Source organism: Stegodyphus dumicola, chromosome 11 (genome assembly GCF_044657685.1).
Source record: "Stegodyphus dumicola isolate Sdum_Otavi_A_Nest chromosome 11, ASM4465768v1".
NCBI classification, from domain to species: Eukaryota; Metazoa; Arthropoda; class Arachnida; order Araneae; family Eresidae; genus Stegodyphus; species Stegodyphus dumicola.
In genome coordinates, this window is record NC_140778.1 from 126,440,544 (window position 1) to 126,458,827 (window position 18,284).

The following is an 18,284-nucleotide window of genomic DNA, read 5'->3' on the forward strand; positions in this document are numbered from 1 at the left end:
TGTAATTTAGAAATATTACAACAGAAATAGTATATAATATGTAAGCTGAAGGTATAGTCCAATTTTGAAAATGTAAGTTTTTAAAGTTCTTGAAATGTGTTTTCCAAATATTTAAAAAAAAAAAAAAAAAAAAAAAAAAAATCCTGTTATTTCTTCAATGCAAATCTGACAGTCCTTGTTTTGAAACGTCCTTCATAAAACCGGAAACGTGTTAAATGGAATATAAAACTATAAAATTTCAATTACATATTCATGAGATTATATTGGGTTGGCAGGGAAAAGGCCAGAAATCGGGATTCTCCCGTCTAAATCGGGGAGTTGGCAAAGCTGTAAGAGACCAAATGAAAAACTGAATTTTTAAATAAACGTCACATAAAGCCTTTATATTAGAGCAATGGGTCTCACACTGTGCCAAAGGGACAAAGAATAATTTTGGAAATTAAACATTTTTATGTAGATTCGATGCTTTGCGTCAATGTGAGAAAGAGTTTAAAAGTTCGAAACTTCCGGTTCTTTCAAGGATTATTGAAATCAAAGCACGGGTTTAAGGATGATTTCTAAAAAGAAATATAACAGTGGCATACTGGGCATCTGAAAATAATAAACCGTAATTTAACTAGCACACTAAATGAAAAATGTTAATCGTCCCTGACCTAGAAAGAACAAAGAATGTATGCTATCACTGCTTGCATCCACTCTAAAGAGAGGATACATAAAGTATGATTCTAATTATGAAGTACAGCAAAAATACAGTTTCGTGTTTTAAGAACCTGGTATTTCGACCAGGTTCTTAAAATATTGATTACAAAATGTAGGTTTTCCTCCCCTCATCTCTGGACTTTGGGGGACATACATAACAAATTTTTAATGGAAAAACTCTAGTAAGAATTTTCCTTCTTACTAGAGTTATAGGCAAGGTAAGAAAGATTGAGAAAAACTAAAATTCAGGAGTAATTTGTCACAATTATGGCTCAGTCTTCAAGAGGTTAAAAAAAAGTCATATTCAGGTTATAAATATTTTTAAAGTTTTGAAGAAATTTTCATTAATAATTTGGAAAATAACAATAATTTAACTATAAATAGCAACATGCATTTTACTGTTCTTAACAGTTAATTTAAACTGGTTTGCTGTGTTAAATGGTCTGACCCTAGTAGAATGGACAATTTCTGAATTCTTTTTAGTAGTAAGAGAATTTGGTTTCATTATAATTTATTTCAAAAGAAACAAAACTTTAAAAATATTGTTTCAAAGATTTAATAAGGGCCTGAAAAAGGAGGGAAAAGTTTTCTGCTGTTAGGATATTGAAATTCCTTTTGAGGAAGCAAAAACAACATTTCTATTACTTAGTTTTCTTTGAAACATGAATCTGAAAAGTTTGTCTTAGACAAATTTATGTAAATACCTGTAGTTACACTTTTAGAAGCAAATGTCCATATCTAATGAGTAGCAAGACCTTATAATAAGGTGAATATACTTTTTGTAGAATCATAATAACTGAAAGCACCAACATTATCAACAGATAACAGTTCAAAAGGTTTACATACAGAAAGTAATGTTTGCATTAGACCAATTTACCAGAAAATCACAAATAGCTGGATAATCACCACATTGTTTTCTTAAAGAATAATTTCTTAGGGTATATATTCTTGATTTATACATCACTGCAGATACAAGAGCCCCATAAATTTCTATACGCTTATTACATTTCTAGACAATATGTGATAGAGCGAAGCAATAGAATACATTAGCAGGGTAAGAGATAGCAGGAAAATAAGTGCAAATCTCAGCAAAGGGCTATATATAAGCCCTGAATTCTTTGATTAGGTTCTGAACAGCAATTGGACAAGACTTTATGGCAGTGCTGATGACATAATGTGGTTAGTTGTTTAAGCGACACATTTTAGATAACAGGAAGGGAACGTAGCCAAACTAAAGCAGGGTTCATAGCCACATTTTAGTTAAAAAAATAAGGATCTACAAGCACTTTTCAAACACATTTTAAGAAAAAAAAATAAGCACCTGTCTAATTACATCATACACAACTGCATAACCTTAAAAATTAGACTTGTAATTTAAAATATGAGAAATAAAGTACTTATTAAGAGAGAAAAAGCATTACCCCAACCATGGAAAATAATTACTTTTTTTTGTTTTTTAAATAATAGTTCAATTTACAGAACTAGTTTACAATGAGAGGAAAAAAAATAAACTATGAAGAACTAAACTATATTACAAGATTTAATGATGAAATTTCAGTTCAAAATAGAGAAAATAAATAATAATAAGGTATATTTATTGTATTCGCTTGGAACCTAATAATAAATACAATTTATTTTTCCACTCATATTGATATTTAAATAATTTAAATCTAAATTTTCATTGTATATCAGTTTTCTCTTAACAGATATTGCAAGCAAAGTAATTTAAGTAAAAAAGAGGAACATTTCTGAAATCAGAAGACAGAAATTTGCTTCATGCAGTCATCTTTAACAGTAAAAGCTTAACCCGCATACTTTGAAATTGGCGAATATTCGGACAGTCGAGCGTAACTTGAAGGAGTGGAGGGGGGGGGGGGGTAGACTGTAACCGCTCTTTAGATTTTTCCGCTAAATAAATGCTTTTGACATTTCAATATGTGCATCATATAAAAATAAACCAATGGAACTAAAAAATATTCTGCTCAGCAAGCACAGTAAAACTCTTTTAAGTGTTCATAAACAAATCTCGGACTGATCATCAAAATTAATTATATCTGCAAAAGATCGCAAACGTTATTGCGCAATACGTGTGCCGTAATTCTTTTCTACGTGATATTACGCGTTTGGAATAAACTACTGGTATTAGGAGAACAAAGAACTAAATAACTGGGGTGTTTTTCATTCTAATTTTCAACAGACGGTGTTAAATTTCCGGAATAGAATCATTCTTCGCTTGGGTTGGTAGACCGCAGAACTTTTAGTCCTATTCAATCCAGATTGGAAAGTGACCAAAAAAAAAAAAAAAAAAAAAAAAAGGTCCATTGCTTGTTTTGCAGCGAACTGTAACAGTTTCAATATTCAAGATTTTGCAGAGAAAGGGGAGACCTCCCAACCTTCGTATTGTACAATATATTGGCCAAAAAAATGAAATTATTTTGACTATTCGATTACTTTATTTAAGCCATTCCAAATATTATTCCTTAGAAAGTTAATCTGTGTTAAAACACAACCATTTTTGGAAGTTTACTATACTTCAGCAGTTACTGCAACTATGTTACTATGTTATTATAAACATTCATACATATGCCCATAATATAAGCATAATGATCATAATAAACACGAATATGAACTGACCAAGCAGAACGAGAATGCAAATTTTTAAGAGCTTGATAGAAATTCAAACGTGTGTAGTATTTGGGTGGGAGGAAAAGAATGCCGAATGTAGCGGAATTTTCTACTGCTTTCGCAATTCTTTGACCGATAGAACGACCGGCACTTGTCTGTAGTCTTCGTGCACACCAAAGGTTATGTTAATGCAGAGAAAGGGGAAAAAGCTATTTCCAGGAGTATGACTCACCATCTGACATTCCATATTAGGAAGAAAAGTTGTTTGTTTATTTTCGGTTTTGGTACGGGGGAAAATAACGCGTTCATTACACACACACACACACACACCAAAAAAAAAAAAAAAAAAGAGGCACTAAAAGCAAAAAAATAAGCACTGAAAACAAAAAAATAAGGGCTTTAAAGGAAAAGTAAGCACCTATAAGGGCCTTTATATTTTATTTTCAAATATAAGGACTTATAAGCACTTATAAGGACCACTACGAACCCTGTAAAGTTGGCAATTTTGAATTTCATATTTTTTATCTTACACACACATATATATATTATATATAAAATTCAATTAAAGAATTATAACAAAAATTATTTAATTTAATTCTTACAGTTTTTAAATACTGCATGTTAATGCTCTAACCCCTGCATGTCAATGCTCAGCAATTTTTTAAACCTATTATGATGCCGTGTATTCTTTGCTAATATAAACTGTACTCGATGCTGAAAAGACCTCAAGTGAATAATCACCAAGTCTTGTTAAAGTACTACAAAGTTAGGAAAAGACTGTATAGAACTTCATAGAGCTCTTTATTAACTAACTTGTAGAGGTTACTTTAGTTATTTTAATTTTAAACATGCTTTACTATTTATTCTAGTTTCCCCATCTACTATTCCCTGCTAAAAATAAGCGTTTTATATTAATGAGTTAGAAGTATTTAAGGAAGGTTCAGCTTACTTCATAGAAGAGAGCTTAGAAGTCCTTAGCGGCACGTATTGGAATGGTCTAGGTTTGAGTCCCACCAAGGGCACTGCTCATATTTTGTGTTTCCCACTTCAAAAATCCTAATGACTGTACAGTGGTGCCTGAACTAAAAGGTGGTGGATGATGATTTTTCACCACCAGCAATCAACGACTGGGTTCCTTAATTCCCAGTCTTTCTTTAAAAAGGAGAGTATACATTGTATTTTCTCCCTCCTTTTTTCATGCTTTCGTAGTGTAACAGTAGCACACTCAGCGCATATTCGAGAGGTCCAGTTGAGCCTCGGTGAGGGCATTACTCATTTTTCATGTCTCTTGCTTCAAAAAATCCTAATGACTCTACAAACTTGAATAAATTTTAACAGAAAGCACCACTCATACTTACAACTTAGATATATTTATGGATTGAATCAAAGGTAATGAAAAATAACTTAGTAAATCTAAGTAAGTAAACCAACAGCTGAACAAATTACGAATGTGCAAGTTGGCTCTTAACCTAAGTCTGCATGACAATCTTAATGATGATAATATTACAACACTGCAGTTGAACTGTTATCAAGAGAATCAATTTAGCAACATGGCCTTCAACAGACAGAATATGGATTGATTCCTCCTTCAAAAACCTTCATCTAAATACTGACTTCTTTTTTGCTCACTAGATATATAGGTGATAATCAATTTGTATTCTAGCAGGAAAGTGAGAATTGAAAGAGATATAGGAAATCCTGAAAATATAAAATAACCGTTATATAAATTAAATAAACCCCACAATGTTACATATATGCCAGATGATTCATAAAGTATATTATTTCATAAATGGCTTATTGAGCATATTGTTGCGTTTTTCGTTCTCTGACACCAGTTGTTACATTATTTTCTTCCTTCACGGTACGGGGTTCGTATGGATTTGGAATGAATAATGACGACACTACTTGATGCAGTATCGAAACACACTGTATTAGCCAGTATTGTCAGGACAGCTCCAGAACATGTTTTACAGTCGTCGAAGATCTACTATAAACACGCTGACACGATCAGCAACACAGCCTTTAGGTTATCACAGTGGAGACAGCTTCACTGTCAGCACCAGAGTACAGCTCCTGACTCTGCTCAGTCGTTCTTGGAACTCCATGCTAGAACTCGCGATGCACTCGACGACACACAGAGCACGGCTCCCGACTCTTTGGTTCAGTCATTCCCGGAGCTCAACATGCTCTCATGATGCACTAACCGCGATAGACTAAGAAGCTACTTCGGTGAACTTGACGACCCACTTGGCACTCGCTGCCCAGCTGTCAACTCGAAAGATTCCGCAGGGATTGACTCGCTAGACGACACACCAACTCGATGCTAAATAACTTTCCACGTACCAGCAGGGTTTATATAGCTTTTGACTGGTGTTCGAGAACATTCTGGGCTAAGCCGGTAAGAAGTCCTTCCAGAAGGTTCTCCATATGTCCATGCCATATCGCCAATTTTGTCGCTAAATGTGGCAACCCTACCTTCCTTGCTATTTTATGGCAACCCTAAAGCTGCGTTGCGGAGAAGATATCTCCCCGCGCCTGTACATATAGACTTATATATTGCTCGTAACAATATATAAGTTTTAGCGTCTAGAGAAACTTCAGGCTTTTAATCATACCTACTATTTAATCACTGTCATTGCATTTTATTTCTATAGGCAAAAAAATGCATTTTACTCCTCTATGAAAGAAATACTCTTAATTTCATATTTTATGCTTTAAAACTTATTTCATTTGATACCATCTATTTTAAATTAATATGCATTGATTGTAAAGCGTTTCTATCCCATTTGATATTATCCATTTTAGATAGTTATGTATTGGTCTAACCACATATTCCCCTCAACTGAAACCACAACAAAGTTTTTAATCTTTATGAAAGATGGAAATTCTTTACTTCTTGATTTGCAGATTTTAAATAGTAAAACCAGAGAAAATAATTTAAACACAGAAAGCCTTCAGCTAAGATCAGGCTTTTGAGAACAGAATGCTGTTTTTTAATGACATGCTCAATTCATGTTACACATGTAAAAAAACATAATAATAAACTATGCAGCCAACCTGTTTGCCTGGGCAAAACTACCAGTATTCAGTAACTAATCTGCCACTGATAGGGCGTTAGGACAGTAATTGCATTGCATATACACTCAGCACTGATGTTAATATCTAGTTAACTGCTGCAACAGAAATAATACCAAAATATTCTGAGAGTACCCTCTTAAAAATGCTGATGAATGGCTGAATAATAATAATTAACCTAAATTTCAAATTAAAATGATGATGGAAAAAAACAGAATGTGGAAGATCAATCTTTAGAATGCAGAATTCTAATTAGAGGCAGTGAAAAAAAAAAAAAAAAAAAAAAGGATAATATTTACCTTTACAAAAAGCTCTAGAATACTTTAAAAAGGTTATTAGAAAATCATACCCATTGATTTCTCTTCATACGACAATGAATACCTTCATAATATCTGATTCTTATTCCATATTACATTTTTACAAACTACATTTTGTTATAAAAATGTATTAATGCGCTTTTATTGTATGAAATACTTATTACAAGTTGTACTTCGTGTAACAAATTTCATTTTTTTCACATACCCTTGCTAGCTTTTGCATTCCTTGGTTGTGCATAAATACTATCTGGATTTCTAATTATCTAGTCTTACCTTACAGCCCATAATTCAAGTAAGTAGGATTCTGTAGTGACATAATATTCATATAATCATAAATCTTTCCCAAATTTTTATGACTTGTATATTATCACAACCACTATAAAAACACATTATGCTTTTTTACAATAATAAACACTCTAAATTTACATTATAAAATTAGCAAATGCTAAATATTAACATTATGCATATACATACCATCTTATTGTGATTAGTTTCTTCAGCAATTGTTTTTCTTCTTTCTTCCTGTTGCACACGAATTTGTTCAGATTTTGCATTTTCAATATGAGCTTGATATTCTTTTATCTGTTTTTGTTTTTCCATCTGCATAGTTGTTTCTTGCATTTTTGCTAACTCAAGATATTCCTTTGCATTAGCTACAAATACAAACTTATATTTAAATGAATGAAGAATGACATGAAATATAAGACAAAATAATAGTAGCATAAATCAAATGATTTATAACTAATTTTTGGTTAATATATGTCCCTCAGATTAGCATATTACTACAATGAATGTTTGTTACTATTCCATTGATTATTAGGAAACACTATCATAGAGAACCCAGTAAATATAAACTTTGCCAAAAATGGTGATACAACAGTGCAAGGCTGGTAATCCCACCAATGAAGCTGTTTGAAGGTAGCAAACATTTATCTTGTATTCTCTCACTTTCTTTCACTGTTTTTCGCAATTTAGGTTATTTATGTATTAGCACAACCATCTTGGTGTAATTTGGCAACTTTTTACGGATAAAAAGGTGAAACTTACTTATCAAATAAAAGTTAATGGTTTTTGTGAATTTTTAAAGATTCCCAAATTACAAATACAAGGTAACCAAAAAAGTTCTTGCCATTTCTGATATGAACCCCCAACATAAAAATAGTTGCCAAACCTGGCAATGAAGTGGTTACGATGGGAGTCCGGACATTGACAAAGCAAACATTGACAATGCAAAAGTGCGTTGCGTCAGTACTTCAAACATAACTCACACAACGACTGATTGAAATGGACCTGTCAAAGGCATTCGTTTGGAGTTGTTTGCTGTATGATTTTAAAGTGATCCTGTGAGGAACAGAATCAAGTCACTTAATTTGTCAGGCTTTTGGGGATGATGCCGCTAACGAACGAGCCACTAGGCAATGGTTCCAGAAGCTCAGGTCGGGGAATATGTCTCTTAGTGATGCACCACACAGCAGTCGGCCACAAGCGCTGCATGATGAGGCCCTGAGAGCAGCCATAGAAAGTGACAGTAGCCAAACATGTGGTGAGCTTACTGCACACTTCCAGGTATCTGATGAAGCAAGCAGACTCCATTTGCACATACAAGCTGTGCAAGTGGCACCCCACTCACTGTCTGATGCAAACAAGCAACAGCATGTTGCTGCCTGTTTGGCATTGCTTACTTGGCACTGCAATGCATCCATATTCGATAGAGAACTCACCAGTGATGAAAAGTGAGTCTAGTATGACACACCCATGCATTCCAGACATTGCTTGTCACTACAGTGTGCGTCACACTGCGAAACCTTCTCTCCAATCACGCAAGGTCATGCTCTGTATCTAGTCGACTAGTTGCCAAGTGGTGCACTATCAGCTCCTGCCAGTGGGCCAACCATCACAGCAAGCCTGTACTTGTAGCAGTTGGAACGTGTGCATCGGGCACTGATGCATAAAGAGGCAGCATTGGTCAACCATAAGAGTTTACTCCTCCTCCATGACAATGCGAGGTGGCATGTGTCTTGCGAGGCCAAGGAAACCCTTCAGTGGCTGGGCTTGGAGACACTACCCTATCCACCGAACTCCCAACTCGCACCAACAAACTACTACCTTTCCCATTCCCAGGGCAACCATCTTCATGGGAAATCCTTTAACAACTGGCCAGACCTTGAAAAAGCTTATAGATTCCTTTGTCCTATAATTACTGTGTCAAGAATACCAACTAATTTGTCAATCGAAATTTTTTCGTTTTCAATAACCTCTGTGTCACTTTCTTCACTATCGGAAGTGAATTATAATGAAGAGAAATTTGATTTAAATCATATCAAAGATGGAGTACATTGAGATGAAATACTACATTTAGTAAGGAATTGTAAGCCAAATAAAATAAAAACATCTGCCCTGAAGATAAGGATAGTGGTGACAGATCAACTTTCAATTCATTGCGCGCCGCGGCATGCCTCCCCCCGCAGAGCAGCGCGAAATTGATAAACTGATTTCGGAATGGTTAGATAACACGACGCATGCACAGAAAGTTTGCAGCTTTGAGGTCCGGATCATGGGTGTCCGAATTAATGACTTTTGACTGTATGCCTAATTGTGACTAATTTCCTAATTTTGACTCGTAAACAGTTTGGGGCAATGCTTTTAAACTTTAATAAGTCCTTATAATTCTCTCGTAGATGAGGTAGCAAAGCAGAATGATGGCCACGAATTGCTCTCTGCAGGTAAATGGATTTCACCCACTCACTTCGTGGCTTTTTTACTAAAGTCTTATATAATACATATGCTGCAAGAAGAAAACTCCACAACAAAATACATTTTCTTTCCTGCTCACTATACGTTTCGGTCAAACCATTTTTTTTAAAAAAAGTCGCTCAGTTTTCGTTTTATCGCTCAAAGATTCACGACAGAAGACTGCCTGCTACGAAATGTAAACAAATGAAAGTACGGGGATCTTCTACTCGCTTATTGGTTGTCGCTAGTGGACGCTTACAGTAAGTGTGAACAAGCTAGGTTAGGTAGAGCCGTGTTCTATGCACCAGTCGGCTCCGATAGCGTCCTTGAGTATCAAGTGGGAACGGCCCTTTATAGGTAATTTGTCTTTGTTAGCAAGACAAAAAATATCACTACATGGAAGAATCAATTTTAAAATTAAGAGAGGCTCGTTCTCTAAAAACACTGAGGATGGGAAAAATTCTCTGAATATTTTAAAAGTTTTCAGGAACTGGCACTAAACAGTTAAGGGGTAAAATATGCAATGAAATAACGCATATTAGCACACAAGCATTTTTAATTCTTTTGTAACAGCACCAGTATCCTCCAACGTTCGACCATGCTCATTTCCTTCTTACGAATAATACACTTATAATGGCTACTAAGTTAACCTTCGTTTACACACCCGTCAATTAATGCTTTTTTTCCCCTTTCGTTACAAATCACACAAAAAATTAAAATTAATGTTGCAACATTTTACCGTGTAAACCACAAAATACCACTGTACTTCCTAAGGAACATCTAACACACAAACAAGCTCTTAACCTTTTCCCGTCATCAAAATTCACCACAATCAAGCAACCAATTATGTCATAATAGGGTTTCCATAACATTCAACTACTCAGGTTACCATAAATGAAACAACTTAGCAATAATCCAAGAGGCACCCTTCAATATACCTTAACCAGGGCTTGTTTGTATGTTAGATGTTGGTTAGGAAATACATTGCTTATTTTGTGGTTTACATGGTACAATGGCTGAACGTGGTAAGATTAATTTGAAGTTTCTGTACGATTTGGAATGAAAGGAGAAAAAAGCATTAATTGACCTTGTGTGTAAAAGAAGGTTCACTTAGTAGTTATTATAAGTGCACTGTTTTGTATGAAGGAAATGTGTATGGTCGATCGCAAAGATCATTCAAATGGCTTTGTCACATGCCAATTTTCACCAAGGGGCATTGCACTTGTAAATATATTTTTACCCAAAACTTGTTTTAACTCGGACTGAAACTTTTGACTCTTTCCCTTCTTCCTTTGAATTGCTTACGCTTTCCTGACAAGATGCTCCTCATTCATGCTGCTGCTTACTTGCCTAAGATGACATCGTACTTTAAAACTTGTGTACATGGAAATTATTGTATTCAAATATGATTTAAAAATATCTTGTCTGCAAAGTGATGATTTGATATACCTAAAAATAAAGATTGTGATACTTCAAGCTCAGTCGTGTTAAATGTGTAATCGAGCCTTCACCCTCAGCCACTATCGAAAGCTATTAAAAGTTCCAGTGTTTTCTTCGCCACATGAAATTATGACATATATATTACTATAATGCCTTTGTTATAACTTCAATAATTTCAACTTTCTTGTTAATTCCACAATAATTTATACACTGAGATATAATATTAATTCTGCTGTACAATCAAATTTTGAACCTCTCTGCAGAATGAGAAGCAAAAAATCTCTCAACCTGTAGGCTCATCAGTGTAAATGTAGCTAGATACTGGCAGTTCGACAAGCGTTCAAATACCGATGGACGGGCTGGCTGCATGGCATTTTCGTGGTTTTTCCTAAGTACCATAGATAAAACTATTTCCACTTAAAAAGTCCTCCCCAAAGATATCCCTTTGTATACACTAATAGCTCTTGACTTGTTCCGTCTTAAATCAATTAACCTAACCTCTCTCAAATTGTAAATAAAATACGGTACAACATCTAAAGTTTCCAATTGTTATGAAGACCTCAAAATTAAAATGAGCTATGAAAACTTGGGGTAAAGTACAAAATTGCCCACTTATTTGGCACTTTTTATGAGATTGATAAGTGCGCCAAATGTGGTATCCAAGTCGATTTTGCCATTCTGAAAGAGCACGAATTTCAAAGCATTTTTGTGTATGCGCAGTATGTGTTTTAAATTGAGAATTTCTTTTGAGTGCAAAATTCGGAGCATTTTCGCGCGTGCTCTGCACGTATTTTGAAATTTAGAATTTCTGATCGCCGTAGACGATAATAGATGGTAGAGGTGCAGTTATTTTAAACAATAATTCAAGAACATTTTGAGAATTCGTTACTTTTCGTTCTTCGGCTGAGTGGAGTGGATTGCCCCTTTTCGGGTAAGTGAAGGTATTTTAATTTTTCATTTAGTGTTTTGTAACGATGAGTGTTTGAAACGATTTTTAGTTTTTAAAATTATGTTTTTGTGAGGACTGGATTTTTCATATTTTAAAATTTTTTGCCAGTGAAAAGTTGATTTTTCAGGGTTTTGTAAGGATTTTATATTCTTTAAACTTACTATGTTTTTGAAAAAAATTTAGTTTTTTAAAGTTATTAGGTTTTTTTTTTAAAGGATTTCCAATTTTAAAAAATTTCCCACTCATTTTTTGGCACATTTTACAAGAATAAGAAGAACTGGATTTTTGTCAATTTTCTTTGACTTTTTAAGTAAAAATAGGTCGATGTGTACATGGATAAAGGGAGTGTGCAATGCCATTTTTTTAAGTGAAAATGGGTTGATGTGAACATGAATAGTCAAAGGAGTGCGCAATGCCATTTTCTTTTGCAATTCTGGAATATTTTTTTTAAGTGAAAATATGTCGATGTGTACATGGATACTGAGTTTGTGCAATTCTTAAAAATGCATCAAGCAGTGGACGATTCTGCACTTTCCCCAATTTTTTTTATGTCTGAATCTATTTTAATTCTTCAGGGATTGTAACGATTTTAAGTTTTTGAAGCTTACTATGTTTTCTTAACCATGTTTGTTTTTAAAAATTATTATGTTGTTTTTAAAGGATTTTCAGTTTTCAAAATTTTGCTTCAACTTTTATTGGTACTTACGTATTATCGCAACCAGGTTAAAATTCGCATAAATTGCGAAATTTGGCAGCCCTACGTGTTATACGTAGTTTTGTAAAAAGAGCATGTGGAGATTCACAAAATTTTCCTGCATTTTCGTGCAAATTTTTGTAATTTATGAGAAAATAGTAGTGTACATGGATAAAGCGAAGAGTGTGCGCAATGCCATTTTTGTGCAATTCTGGAATGTTTTTTTAAGTAAAAATAAGTCGACATGTACATGGTTATGGCGAATATGGTTTTTAATCAGTGCTAAAAGCAATAGCCAAAAGATTTCTGCCGAAAAAATAATTCTGCAACTTATTCAAATTCGAAACCGGAAGGGTTTAATTGCTATTTTATATTTTAAAAGAAAATAATATAAAAACTGTATTAAAAATTATCTGTAATTAATAAATGTACATTTTCTTTCTATTCATACTTTTTTACTCAAACTTACAAATAGCGTCAAAACTTACGAATAGCGTCAACCTGGTTGCGATAATACGTAAGTACCCTTTTATTTTGTATTTATTTTACCTGTTCGCCATTGTAAATGTTGTGCCTTGTAGAGGCATGTAGTGTCTTCTAGAGGGGTTGCAAATCCAGGAGACAATATGCGAGACCATGCCAAGTTGGCAATTTTGAAAAACGTGCCAAGCAGTCGGCGATTCTGCACTTTCCCCAAAACTTTATACACAAACTTTTTAACCAATAGAAGTAGTCTCACCTAGTTTTATTCAAGAAGCTATTTACAGCCCGAACAGAATATAAGCAACAACGGCACATCAATCCAGAAATTTACCCGCAATTAAAACTCTATTCTACTCATAAAGTGTTGCTCATTTCTGGTCTAAATGTTAGTTGCAGAGAGAGCCGGTGCCAGAACTGTACAACTCGAGCAACCACATCTGGCTACGTAATTTTTGCAATTTAGAGGGAACCAGGTGGCAGAATTTCAGAGTCATAGAATTAGCACCAGGTGGAAAAAAAGTCTGGCAGCAGAAAAAGTCCTAGTTGCAGCAGAATGGACTACTAAATTACAGCAAAACACACTTTGTTCTAGTTATCTAGAAGCATATTGCTATGTTCTTTTGCTTATTTTTAATACCACAGAAGCTTCAGTGGTTTAATCCTAGTATCCGATGCACACGGGATTTTGCTACTTTTGGTGACTTTATGAGCAGTAAAAACGGGACACATACGATGAGTAGTTAACAGGTCATTCATAGAAAATATATACTAGTTAAACATAGTATATACTATGTATATAGTATATATACTATGTTATATACACACAGAGTATATAGTGTATAGTATATATATATAGACGTTCTTTTTTGGTGTTGGCGATAATTTTCAAAGTCGCGTCAAGGCTGCACCGTATACTAGGATTTTACCACTTCAGTTTTAGGTGACATACTTCTCAAATATATCATAGAACAGAACAGCGATCTGCAGCATTTATGTAAAAGCTGCTATTAATGTCTATGAATGTTATAAAGTGGTAATAACAGCTGAAATGTGTTCTGTTTTCAACACGTAAAAAATGATGCAATTGTTTAAATCTATTTCATCATCCTAATCAGACTGCATGAAAGCAAGATTATTATTATTATATAATAATTTCTGTTTAAATCTATTTCATCATCCTAATCAGACTGCATGAAAGCAAGAAGATTATTATTATATAATAATTTCCTGTCATTAAGGATCAATTTCTTCACAAAATCACACATTCTTATCACTCACGCCCTTTCTTTATTATTTATCTCTGAGTTTTTTTAATATATAAATTCCAAATCAGTACACAGCATGCACTTTCTGCAACAATATGCACTGCCTTCCTGAAAATAAAATCTCCGTATCTAAATGCACATTATAAAGCAATTTTAAAGCTGGAGTCACAACTATGCAAATTTAACAAAATATTTAGTTACAGATAAAACACACTGTTCTGAAATTCTAATTTTAAAGTAAGGAAAACACACTTATATTACAAGATAAATGCATGGATATATAATAAAAATTTCAGAATGGGATGACTAAACTAACATTTTTTTAAAAATTTTCACTAAGATTTTTCTCAGTTCTTAAAATAATGTTACAAAGCTAATTTACTAATGAAAAGTACATACGAGACCGTTCAAGTTCTCTTGCAGCTTTAGCAGCTCTTTCCAAAGCTGATGAATCAAATCTATAGGCTCCCGTAGATCCATCATCATTTGAGCCAGAACCACTGCTTCCGGACCCTTGACCTTCTTCTGAACTTCTACCGCTCATATCCGAACCAATTCCTGTAGAAGAGAGATCGGGCATAGGATCTCTTCTGATACCAAATAACCAGCTCATATTGATTATTTATGTGTGAAACGAAAATGGAAATCGAATCCAACACATAAACAAAACTATACCAGAAAACACACGTGAGTCAGACCGGCAAAATTATTCTGCATGTTGCCACATTTTATTTCCAAAATTATTATCCTTTCTGAGCAAAAATATTCTCTGCGGCAGAACTCTGAAGTAAAAGATGATGAAAAGAAGTCCCTGTATTATCATTTATTTCTCACTGGACCAGCTGGCCAAAATACATTTTAATCAGAAAACTACTAAAAATACATAAGATGTTACAAATGTATTGATATTTAAGTTGTATTGATATTAAGTTTTCTTAACTTCTAGTCTCGTCCTTTCGGCTTACGTTTTTTTGAATTTTCCAGCTATTTTCATAAAAAGATAATATTTCAGATGTCTTTTAAATCTCTAAGTGAATATAGAACTTTGTTCTGCGAAATCTTACCATACGTAGGCTGCTCAGCTGGAAACTGCAACCGTAATGTGGTGTCGGCATAACGTGTCGGCATACAGAAAGACTTAGTGAGTGCAAAACAAGATATTTTTGTCTAATTGGTGTGTCTATCTAAGATTGCTTTGTTATTTAAATTATGGCGGCGGAGCTTCAAATTAGGCTTGTAACGAAACAGCCCGAGTAAGAATTAATTTCTCCAGTGTAGCTGAAGTCTATTTGTAAAGAGATTTTTCATATACTCCTGTGCGACTATATACTTAAGATCCTATGTGTCCGAGTTAGTTAACGTAATTTAGCACGTGAATTTGTTATAACCGTTATTATAATGTATCAGTATAGCTTTGTATATTAAAATTTAATAAGGTCTCTGCTATAAATAAAATCATTTGCCTTAGGTTTTTGTGTATTAAAATTTGTTAATACATAACATAACAGTGCTCTTAATTTTTTCTCCTTTGTGTTTACGTGTTATGATATGTAACATTTCACAGAAATTAATAAAATTATAGTTCGCAGTTTGTGAGTAATCTGCCATTTCATGCGTGTAAAGATAATTTTGGACATTAGTGTATTTGTCACAGCTTTAGTATTAGTCCTTTTGGCGATAAATTTGTTTGGCGACATTTTAGAGCGATAAATGAAAAATTATGATAATCTTAGTAACCCTAAATTCTGAGATTAAAACATGCCGCCATTTCTGTCCACGCATATTTAACGAATTTGGTAGGTATCGGAGCTTTGATGGCAGGAGGGATTAATTGCATGTTTTTCTTAAAGTTACTTTTGTGTTAGGAAATCACAATATTTAAAATATTTTTTAAAAAGCCAAAATTTTAATAGTTAAAACTGGTGCTTTTAATATTACATCGCATGAGTCTTGACATTTTTTCATATATCAACTCTGCATATTATTATTATAAACTCACCCCCCCCCCAAGAAAAAAAAAAAAAACACATTTTCAGTAGCATGAGGTAAACTCTTGGTGTTTCCTTTGCTAAGGAGATCAAAATTACCATGGTCTAAAAATACTTATTTGCCTCTTATTACAACTATAGGGATGTGTAATTGCATGAATTCATAGGTTCAAATCAAGATCAAAATCAGGTTTCATTATTGCTTTTATAACATTTTTATAATTTGTCTGACTATAAAAAATATGTTGCTTAGCTTATGGAATATATTGCTCATAATTTAGAGTTCTCAAATTTTGTAAATCTTACAACCTAACAGCTGTATATGAATAACCTTCACTGGGTATTATTACTTTTATTAATAGTATGTTGACATAACAGTCGACTTTTTATTTTAAATTTTATGTAAATTTTCTACATTACTTAAACATTTTATCTAACAGAAATCTTCATTTTTTGTAATAAAAACTCTATAATAAAAGTAAGAATACAATTTATATATAAAAATTTGACTACATGGCAAGCACTTAGATACTGATTTCAATGTCTTTAAATGTTATTATTATAAAGTTTAGATATATTCTTATTAAGTTAAGATATACTTTTATTCTATTATAAAGTTTAGATGTACAGAACAGAAGGCACACTTTGTGTTTACGACTCAGTCAACCACTTGTGGCAAGATAACTTATGATAACAATTAAGTTCGAATGTAAAATTTAAATTCAAATAAATTTGTAGCCAAAGGCTACACAAATCAATTTAATGCAAAGTTGGTTAAAAACTTAACCGGCATGGAATTCAACTATCAGCAATTATAATGCAAGACTGAAGACTACAAATCTTATCTTATCTAGCAACCTAGTAATATGGCCTCGAAAGGCAAAACATGGTTTGTTTTACAAACTAAAAACTACATTTAGATTCTGGTGAGAAAACAGATGGAGGAAATTGACAGTAAAGATCCCAAGCATAAAATAACTCTGGTTACAAAATAAAGGAACGCTACAATATACTTTGTTTCCTGATTAATTATTCACTACATGAAATAGTGTAATGCATTTTTGTTTGCATCATATACAAATTATTTATTTTATTTAAGTGCTTTCCAAAACTGAACAGGTTTTTTCAAACATATTGACCATATTTTTTGACCTATAGATGCAACACTTCTTCACTTCAGAAGTAAGATTTAGAATTAAGAAATAAGAAAATAAGAGAGGATCATGAATAGAAAATAAATACATGTGCTGGCTAGCAAAAGAAGAATACCTTCATAAAGTACTTTTTAAGTGAAACTGGCTCAGATTCACATTACATGTATGGAAAACTACAAAAACTCCCATAGCCAGCCTGAACTACCACTGTTCAGTGGCTATCATTCCACCACTAGTGGATTCCAATGACTGTTCGAATTTTTCACAGAAATCATCACCATTTATGATGATTGTTGTATTATTACCATTGGTACAAAATTTACTCATTATGATAATTTAATTTTAGCTTTTAAATTACAATCATAAATTACTTCTAATAAATTGAGGGATTAAAAAATGCACACTTCTTAATATTTTTACCATTTACAAAATTTAATCATAAAAAATATTACTAACACTGGTACAAAACTTGTCTATTATAATTTAATTTGATTTCCTTCATTTTGAAATATTTTTTTATTTTCTTTTAATAACAGAATCTAAGAAACTAAAGTAACGTTAGTTTGAAATGCATTTATTAACCTTTTGTAAATTTCATTATTCATAAACATAAAAATTAACCTTTTGTAAATTAAAAATATTAGCTAAGTACTATTATAATAAAATATAAATATTAACTAGCTACTGAAAATATTAATGTTTAATACATTAATATTATATTCTGTAATTTAAAATATTAACCTTTTGTAAATTTCATTACTCATAACATAATAATTGCTATAAATTCATTTACAGTAGTGTTTCAAGAATTTATCATAGCAGTTCTAGGAATGTTGAAAATTAGAGAAAGACTGTTTATTCT

General features: G+C 33.0%; 2 protein-coding genes across 3 annotated transcripts in view; one reads left to right on the forward strand and one right to left on the reverse strand.

Annotated features, from left to right (window-relative positions):
* bor (ATPase family AAA domain containing bor) overlaps positions 1 to 15,005 on the reverse strand; it is a 55,848-nt gene extending 40,843 nt beyond the window's left edge. Inside the window, exons 1-2 of the mRNA XM_035350664.2 lie at positions 14,680 to 15,005; positions 7,191 to 7,369 (exon numbers count right to left, since the gene is read on the reverse strand). Coding sequence (XP_035206555.1) covers positions 7,191 to 7,369; positions 14,680 to 14,893 — 393 coding nt within the window. The 5' untranslated portion in view covers positions 14,894 to 15,005. The remainder of the gene's footprint in view (positions 1 to 7,190; positions 7,370 to 14,679) is intronic.
* A 387-nt stretch (positions 15,006 to 15,392) lies between these two features.
* LOC118181508 (ribosome biogenesis protein WDR12 homolog) overlaps positions 15,393 to 18,284 on the forward strand; it is a 46,914-nt gene continuing 44,022 nt past the window's right edge. For both annotated transcript variants that reach the window (XM_035350665.2, XM_085827198.1), the window contains exon 1: positions 15,393 to 15,533. In XM_035350665.2, the coding sequence (XP_035206556.1) occupies positions 15,490 to 15,533 (44 nt within the window). In that variant the 5' untranslated portion in view covers positions 15,393 to 15,489. The remainder of the gene's footprint in view (positions 15,534 to 18,284) is intronic.